Below are 10,099 nucleotides of genomic sequence, written 5' to 3'. Positions count from 1 at the left end.
GTGGATGCTTTATTAGAGTATACCCTAGAGGTTAGATTTAAAAAAAACTACCCGTCCGCTCAAAGTTTTTACAAAAATTATTTATTCCTCCTCCCATTGGTTTAAAAAAAATAATTAACACACGCCCACCTATATAAAATTTAAAATATAATATACCCGTATAATATTTTATTATTAGGGAAAATTGTATTCAATCAAAAAAAATGTAAATAAGAATTTGTGTTCACGACTCGTGTGGTAGTCTAAAAATAAAAATATGCAATATTGAAAAAGAACAGAATAAATATTGTTAATACTAATCTGAAATGCTCGTCTTCTAATCGATTCAAGTCACTACTCAAGTTTATAACTCGTATTCACAACTCAAGTTTATAGTATAAACGCAATATTAATTTAAAATACTCGTCCTCCGACTAAAGTTCCGACTCGAGTTATGAACTTGTGTTTACAAGATAGTTCATAACTCAAGTTAGTTTTGAGACCTGACTCCAGTTTTTGACTAAGTTCATTTCAACCAGTCCATTTACAACAATATTTTTATCTATTAAAAAATTCCTGATGAATAAGTCCGTTGCGTTAATCAACTTTAGATCTATATTTTAAATTGAAAAGAATCTGAGGGTCTTATTTTTTTTTGAATGAACTGAGCCAAAAACAATCTTCAATTCAGTATTGTAATGTTGACTTAAGAAAGTACATCGAATTTTTAGAATATCGTCGCGAGAATTAAATGATTATATATCCACTTTTTGTCATAAATGACTTTTTTTACATGAATATTTTTTATAAATATTCTATTATATTTACAACAGAAAAATTCAAAATAAGTTAATTTATACTCAATAATTTAGTTAAATACCCTATTGGAAACAATTGAAACTTTATTTTTAAAATTGCTCTCCTGTAAAATTAATAAAAGTGGAGATGGAATATAATTCTCAGGTAGCGATATAATAGAATTTAATCAAACATTATCACGTAGATTGGGGATGTATTCTAATCAGTAGTTGTTAATATGACCGATTAATACTAACCTTTAAATTGTTTTTTTTTATGTTAATATAAATTGATTTTTTTTTATATATTGATAGATTGATTTTTTTTATATAAATTTTTATATATGTTATATAAAGCAGATTTTTTTTAGTTTAAAAGAAGAAGTATAATTTTAAAATATATATTGTATAAAATTAAATAATTTATTTAAATAAACGATTTTTTATATAAACTAATCTTCTAAAATACTTTATGGATTACATCTAATATCCCAAAAAAATATTTTATTCTCAACAATTTTATTCTCTCCTTCATTAAGAATTCTTTTTTTATATGTTCAATTTTAATTTTGTCATCCTTTCTCCTATAATAAATTATACGGAAGGCAATTATTATTTAAGAGAATTTTTTATATATTTTAAGACATTTGTTTCGATAAATTTACAACTTGAAAACGAGTAACGTATTTTATTCAATATTTATTTTATTACATAATATTACAACTAACTCAAATAATTAACAAAAAACACGACTATATAAATCTATAAAAACAAATTAAACTTTAACAACCTAAAGTCATAATCACAATATACTTTAAAGTTAATGTTCAAATTTTATAACCTTTTATCTTTAATATCCCACAGTGATAATTTATACAATTTTAATAGTTACAATTTCAAAGTTAATTTAAATTTAGATAATTTTTCTAATACAACATTTCCCTCTCTTTTAGTTTCCCCTTTCATTGTATCTATCGATCATATCGTATGTTGAAGTTGTCACTAAGATTTTTATCCGTTTACGTCCATGTATCTTTCAGTGTTCATTACCCAGATTTAACTTAAAAAAAAATTTCATTTTATTTATATATATATTTGATAAATCTTTTTCGGTCTCAGATAATATTTCCGATTTTGTTCCTTTTATTTTGAACTTGACCTCGAACTTGACTTTAATCTTGAACTTGATTTTGATTTCGAACTTGATTTTGATTTCGAACTTGATTTTGATTTCGATTTTATTTGACTTCTTCCCCCTCTAAAACTCGTTCGTCCGTTGTACGATTAGTTTGTCATTTTCGCTATTTTTTTATTGTTGCATAAGTAATTGTTGATTTCATCTTTTATCGTTGTCTTGCTTTTGTCACGTTTTATCGTTGGCTTGTTTTCATTACGTTGGTTTGTTATGATCGTTTCGTCTCTTTGTTGTTTGCTCGTTTGCCCTCCATCGTTATTATTATCATTATTATTAGTCAATCAAGAATAATTAGGAATAATAAGAATCCAATCGAATATAAGAATTATCGTAAAATGTTGATAATAGAATCGCGTTTTAGTATTGTTTAAATTTTTTATATTATAGTATTAATTTACAATAAATTTTGATCCATGAAGTAATTAAAATTTTATATTACGTACTTTTTTTATTCTTTTTATTTTAATTTGAATTTAACCTTTATTCTTTAGTTTAAAAAATTTTTTTATAAAAATTTTCTTAAAATCAAATTTCAAACTTTTAAAAATAAATTTTATTCTCAACAATTTTATTCTCTCCTTCATTAAGAATTCTTTTATATGTTCAATTTTAATTTTGTCATCCTTTCTCCTAACACTACTCCTATTTCTTTTAACATTATTCCTACTTTTACACGTAATATTTTTCACTTTTTTTAAATTTTTGCATTTCCTAGAATCTTTATCAATATTAATTAAATTATTTATATTATTACATTTTTTCTCTTTTATTATTATTTCTTCAAATTTTACTATGTGATTAATATAACTATATATAAACGTTTCTACTATATCATTTTTTAATATTATTACCGACGTAATTTCAAAATTTTTAGTATTAATTTCCAACTTTTCTACAATTTTTGTTTTATAAATGTCTACTTTTTCTGCGTTAATTCTATAAAATTGTCTCTTGTTAAACTCATTAGTCGTTTTCCACTCTTCATACGACTTACTATTAATATCACTACGAAATAAAGAACTATATACTATTTCTACATCAATTGGCTTATCCTTCACTATTGGTTTTTTTACTTCTATTTTTACATTGATTGGTTTTTTTACTTTTACTTCATTATTTTTTATACTATTGTATTTATAATTATTATCATTATTATATCGATACTTATTGTAATTGATATTATGATTTATTTCTATTGTTAAATCTCGCATAATTATTATATTCCTTCTTATTGTAATGTCTTTCGTAACAATTTTTACACTCATAATGATTATTATAATTATTCCTATAACTTTTGGTTTGCACTTTATCATTTAAATAATTATGATGTAATTTAGGTGTTTCTTTTATCTCATTTTCTGCCTTATAGCCAGATAAATATTTTAATATTGTCACAGTTTTCTCAAAAGTTGCATCTCTCCCTGTTGGTAACCTTATTGCTTCCATTAATACGTCCATCTCCAAATATAGACCTTCTGGAAGATTTTGAAGCAATACCTTAGTATACTAATTAAGTTTATTTGACTGGCAATCACTTCATGAAATATATTAATATGATTGATTTGTATCTATGACATTTATATCATTGATAATATATATATATGACATTTATAACATTGATAATATATAATATAAATCTCATTTATAACATATCCCCACACATATGATCTTACAATTCCTCAATAAGCCGATTTGTAGGTTTCCTGGCTCTTTGTGATTTCCGCGTTTCTAGTTTTACGTTATCTTCCACATTTTCTAAAATCTCAACTATATCCGACTCTTTATTTTTTATATTTTCCTCTTCTCTCTCTGACTCCATATTTTCTCCATTATCTTTCCCTGGCCCAGACTTCTCCATTTCTTTAGCTACCTCCCTTTTTCGAAGTTGATCCGCATGCTTTCGTACCATTCTATCCTTGCTTTCTACCAAATAAGAATATCTGCCAGTTCTGGATTTTATAATTCCTTCTCTCCAACCTGAATTTATTTCATTATGCACCCATACCGGTTGTGCAATCTCAAATTCTCTCATATGACTATGTTCATCATGCGCTACTTTTTGTCTTATATTCGATCGTTCCATTTCATAACTAACATTAGGACGTAACCAATTCAATCCCGTTTTTAAATTTCGCCCCAATAATAACTTAGCCGGTGAACGTCCAGTTGATTGATGCTCACCCATTCTATATGCTAGCAAAACTTCTCCCATGGCTTCCTCGGGCTCCCTGATGTCTTTCCTAGTTGCAAAATATCGACTCTTGAGGGTTCGTATCGTTCTTTCCGCTAAACCGTTCGTTTTTGGATGGTACGGTGTTGTATGTATCAATTTAATATTTTTCTCGAAACAAAATTTTCGAAATTTTCCAGAAATAAATTGAGGTCCATTATCTGATACGATTTGTCTAGGTGTTCCAAACCGTGCGAACCATTTCCTTAAAACCCTGATCATTGTCGTGGACGTGGTCTCTCTCATTAACTCAACCTCAGCCCATTTAGTATGTGCATCAACTCCAACTAACCATGAATACTAATCAATAGGCCCCGCGAAATCCAAATGAATTCGTTCCCATGGTATATTAGATATGTTCCACGAATATAAAGGAACCTCCATAATATTCGATCGATTACTTTGACAAGGCATACATTGACGAACATATTGTTCAATATCTTTATCGCAATTCGGCCACCAGCAATACATTCTAAAAATTGATTTCATAGCATTTATTCCTGGATGCCCTCTGTGTATAATCGTTAAAATTGATTTCCTCAAAATGGTTGGAATTACCAACCTCCCATTCCATTCAATAACATCATGATCTACTGACAATTCCTCTCTACGATTATAAAAATAAACTAACTCTGTATTTTTTTTCGCATAAAAATCCACCCATCCATGCTCAATGTTTTTAACTACTTTTTTAAACAAGCTATCATTCCTTGTTTCCTTTTGGAGTTCAACTTGACTAATATTTATATCGTGCAAATTTATAGTTCTAATTTTTAACGCGTTTTTTTGATCATTATTTGATTTTATGTCATCTATTGGCAGTCTAGATAATGTATCAGCTACTTTATTATCTTTTCCAGGAACATATTCAATATCAAAATCATATGCGGACATTTTCCAAGCCCAGCGCGTTAATCGACTATTGGATATTTTTGGTAGTTCCCGTTTATCACCAAATAATTTTTCCAAAGGTTTGTGATCTGTTCGTAATAAAAATTTTCGACCAAAAATGAATGTATGAAATTTTTCCATACCAAACAAAAGTGCTCGTGCCTCTTTTTCTATTGGTGCATAATTTTTCTCTGACTCTAGAAGTGTTCTCGAGGCAAATTCGATTGGTCTGCTAATATCTTTTTTCACTAAATGACATAACACAGCTCCAAAACCAGTGTTGGAAGCGTCACATTCCAATATAATTGGCAAGTTTGGCGAATATGGAATTAGCGTTTTATTTGTTGACAAAAGCTGTTTTATTTTATCAAATACCTCTTGTTCCTTGTCCGACCAACCCCAGCAAGATTTAATGCTTGTTAATTTATGCAGAGGAGCGGCAATTTCATGTAGATGTGGCAAAAATCTCTCGTGATAATTCACAAGTCCTAAAAAAGATCGTAATTGGTGTATATTATTAGGAGTTGGTATCCTTCGAATAGCATCTATTTTTTCTTTCGCTGGATGTATTCCATATTTGTCTATTACGAAACCCAAAAAAGAAACTGATTCATTTAAAAAACGTATTTTGGCCCATTTTGCCTTCATACCCACCTGTTTTAGTTTCATTAGTACTTTTTTTACGTTATTCAAATGTTCTACATCATTTTTCCCCGTTATGATAATATCGTCAAGATATACTCCAGTCATTTGGCAGTCTTGTAATAAATTGTCCATATATCTTTGAAATATGGTCGGCGCACTAGAAAGACCGAAAGGCATACATTGATATTGGAAATAACCAATGTGGGTCGATATGGTTAAGTATTTTTTTGAACTTTCTTTTATTGGTAATTGTAAATATGCATCTTTCAAATCTATTACCGTAAATTTCAATCCATCTTTTAATTTGGTTAAAAGATCATCCACCGTTGGTATAATATGATAATCGTACTATATGGGTTTAATGTCACCTTAAAATCCGCACAAATCCTGATTTCTCCATTTGTTTTTCGTACGTTTACCGTTGGAGTGGCCCATGTCAATCGTTTTTGTGTTGGATCAATCGCCTTCAATATTCCTGATTTAACCAATCTATCGAGTTCCATTTCAATTGGTTTTCGTAATGGAAAAGGTACTCTACGAGCTGGCCATGATTTCGGCCTTGCTGCCTCATTCAAATGTATGCTAACTTCTATATCATTCACCCGTCCAGGCTTGTCATCAAAAACACTAATAAATTCTGTTGTCATGCCAGCAATTTGTTTATTGGTTGTCATAACCTCTTTATTTGTGATACTACGTATAGTCACTTGTCGTGGAATAAACATATTAAATGCCAGTATACATGGTAGTCCAAATAATGGAATGTCATTTGAACCGGTCACCACAATCGGTAGTGATCTGCTTATCTTTCCAAGACGAACCCTCACCATAGTTTCACCCAGCACATCTAGCGGTTGGTTACCATATACTGATAAAGGTTTGGTTGGTCCAAGTTTGGGTCAGCCAATTTCATCCCAATATTGTTTCCCAATCACCGATACCAGTGCCCCCGTATCATCAGTCAAATTCTATAAGTACTCCATTTATCCTAACAGATATCTTCGCACTATTTCTACCAATTTGGGATATATTATTAATTGAATCTGATGAATCATTGTCATCTATATGCATAGCATGTAACTTCTGTCCCTTACAATATTCAGCATAATGCCCTACCTTTTGGCAATTATAACATTTCACCCTTGATGCAAAACATTGAAAAGGGGGATGAGTTCTTCCACATTTTGAGCATTTATTAAACTTATACATATCATTATTGTTAAATTTATTGTTATCTCTAAACTTAAAATTATTATTATTGTAATAACTAAAATTACCCTTTTTTTGTTATTATTATTATATGAGTACTTTTAATTTGAAAAATTTCTTGATTATTCTCTATCTGCTCCTTAGGTTTATTGACTTTTTTTACCATCATATTTATCACTTCATTCTCAGCCCTTTCCATTGCCAAAGCCATATTTAAAACCTGTTGAAAACTCACCATTTCTCCTAAGTCATTTATTCCATCTGGAAATCTAGTGCGAATATCTTTCTCCAATGCACTCATTTTGATTCCAGCCACCATCTGATCCCTCAATCTCCCATCTAGGTCAGATTCAAATTTACATTCTTGAGCCAATTTTTTAAGTCGAGCTGCAAACTCCGCAACTGATTCACCAACCCCTCTTTCTATCCGAATAAATTTAATTCTCGAGCTAAATAATGTTGAAATAGGCTTAAAAACTTTCTTACCAACTTCAATAATCTCTTCATAATTAAGATCTTTCAATATTTTTGGATAAACAAAGGACCTCATCTCAGCTAAATTACTAATACCCATATACGCAAATAATATTTTTTTTTTGGTTTCATTATTTATTAATATACCTCTTATCTCCAACATATCATCAATATATTCAATGTAATCAGCAAAGTTGTTTTGATTATCGAAATTATCGAATTTGATCATAATGTTATCATTTTTTTCTTCTTTATTCATAATTACTTTATTTTTGTCTTCTTTATTCATAATAAATCATCGACAACGTCGCCAATATACTAATTAAGTTTATTTGACTGGCAATCACTTCATGAAATATATTAATATGATTGATTTGTATCTATGACATTTATATCATTGATAATATATATATATGACATTTATAACATTGATAATATATAATATAAATCTCATTTATAACACTTAGCACTATTTACAATCTTATATTTTAAAAAAAAATTCTCCAATTCATTTATATATTTATTTACATCATTATCATATTTTGGATAGTCCATTTTGATTAATTTTATTTTAATTTACTTTACTTTAAGTTTTTATATTTATACGTCATATTTATTTTATATCTTGTCTTTATTAAAATACAGTCACAAAGTAATTTAACATCTACGATGATTTAGCAGATAGTATTTTTACCACTCCAGTCACTTCTTTTATTTTAATTTTTAATTTTCAAGTTTACTCTCTTGAAGAAACCTCACTCATCGATTTAATTCTTGACTTTTCATTCGAATATAGCTTTATGTACCGCGTTTTTATTTTTAAATTAGCTACATTTTTTTATATATTATAGTAACATTTCTTTTGACATATCTTTATTAGTTATTATATTAGAATGGATGTCATCCCTTTATAACTATTTGACTTAATTGGGAAAAAGGATTATTTTAATTTTAAAATTTCTTTCTTTAGTTTTAAATGCTTGTTTTAGTTAATAAAATGAAAATAGTCAAATTATGTATCACGTCGGCTATCAGCTGCAACGCCTCAATTAGCACAATATCACTGTGAATGTATCTGAATACATTTACTCCAATGACATATTATATCTTTGATTTACTCTAATGATTAGATTTATTCAACTGAATCTCATTCTCATCCATCATTTTTATAAAAATGACTAGTATAAGAGTGTACAAATTTTTAAAATTATGTAATGGTATAAACAAGCATCAACAGCATTACAGAAATAGACATTATATTTCTAAAATTCTAAATGTTGATGATGCAAATCATTTTATGAATCAATTGAACCATGATGAAAGAAATTACATTAAAGAATATTTTGATCTTATAGAACAAACAAGTATGATGTAAAATATATAATTTAATGTTGTAAATGTAAAAATAAAAGAAAATGAGGAATGTTCCCCACCGACTTATAACCAACTTAGAATTGGTTAGTTATGACTATATATAAATATATATTTGACATTTCTAGTTTTCATATACAATGCTCTTCCTTTTGTTGGATTTGGCATTATTGATAATCTTATATTAATAACTGCTGTAAGTTATAAACTATGTATTAAAAAAGTAATTATTTTGTAGGGTGAATATATAGACATGAAGTTGGGAGCTATGCTAGGGATATCCACCATGGCAGGTATATTCAATATTTATGTTAATATCAAATCCCTTGAGTGGTTGAATTTTTAGGCCAAGCCTGTATTTCAAAAATATTTTTCCAAGCCTGATATAGGGTTAAGAAAATATTTTTTGCCTAGACTATTTTTTTTAATTTATTTTTAAGCATGGCTCTAATTTCTATTTCTATCCCCACCCCCCCCCCCTCTCCAGACTTAATTAAGGGCCTGCAAATATCCGATTTAAATAAGGAAAAAAAATATTTTCCGCATGTTAATAACATAGTTTTTTCCTATATTAATTTATTTGACTAGCTGCTGCCTTGGGAAATATTATATCAGATATAGTAGGAATTGGGTATAAAATTAACAAAAATTACATCAAATTTATTTTGAATTTTTTCTTATAGATTGGCTCATTATATCGAAATTTTAGCTGGTTCATTTGGTGTACCAACCCCAGATTTAAATTTTAAACAGCAAAATATGAAAAGTGCAAAGTTATTCAAGAACCTAGTAATATTTCTAAATTTAGATAATAATATTTTACTTTATTTGATATATTATCATTTTATAATTAAATCATAAGTAATAATGACAAATTTTGTGATGCATTTTATTTATAACTAAAGGGAAGAACTTTGGGCATTGCATTTGGTTGCTTTATAGGGATGTTTCCATTACTATTTTACCCTGACAAAAAGAAAGAAATTACAATCAGTACTACAAATGATTTAAAAGACAAATCCTATACTTAGAATAATCTTTATAAAATAACTCATTCTCAGGCATTTTGCTAACACATATAATTATATCTTATTTATATTTCAAATATGTCAGATTTTATTTATAAATGTTGACTGTTTTTTAAGCTTTATTTTCATGTTTTCTTTTTATATGTGCAATAAAATTTTAAATTTTGTTTTTTTTAGTTTTTTTTATGTTTTCTTTTTATATGTGCAATAAAATTTTAAATTTTGTTTTTTTAGTTTTTTTTATGTTTTCTTTTTATATGTGCAATAAATTTTAAAATTA

General features: G+C 27.8%; 1 protein-coding gene across 1 annotated transcript; it reads left to right on the top strand.

The window, feature by feature from the left end:
- The first annotated feature begins 8,499 nt into the window (after positions 1-8,499).
- Positions 8,500-10,099, top strand: LOC135931860 (transmembrane protein 65-like). The gene is made up of 7 exons (XM_065469165.1): positions 8,500-8,784; positions 8,833-8,877; positions 8,920-8,987; positions 9,030-9,084; positions 9,380-9,422; positions 9,475-9,580; positions 9,697-10,099. The coding sequence occupies exons 1-7, from the start codon at positions 8,595-8,597 to the stop codon at positions 9,820-9,822; spliced, it is 633 nt and encodes a 210-aa protein (XP_065325237.1). The 5' UTR covers positions 8,500-8,594; the 3' UTR covers positions 9,823-10,099.

The sequence above is a fragment of the Gordionus sp. m RMFG-2023 genome, chromosome 1 (genome assembly GCF_954871325.1).
Source record: "Gordionus sp. m RMFG-2023 chromosome 1, tfGorSpeb1-WG-v2, whole genome shotgun sequence".
Classification (NCBI taxonomy): Eukaryota; Metazoa; Nematomorpha; class Gordioida; order Chordodea; family Parachordodidae; genus Gordionus; species Gordionus sp. m RMFG-2023.
This window is presented reverse-complemented; position numbering and strand designations above follow the sequence as displayed.

Coding starts and splice junctions, on each gene's coding strand:
- LOC135931860 (XM_065469165.1), top strand. CDS start 8,595: ATGACTAGTATAAGAGTGTACAAATTTTTAAAATTATGTAATGGTATA. Junction 8,785..8,832: donor TGATCTTATAGAACAAACAA/GTATGATGTAAA, acceptor TAAAAATAAAAG/AAAATGAGGAATGTTCCCCA. Junction 9,085..9,379: donor AGGGATATCCACCATGGCAG/GTATATTCAATA, acceptor TTATTTGACTAG/CTGCTGCCTTGGGAAATATT.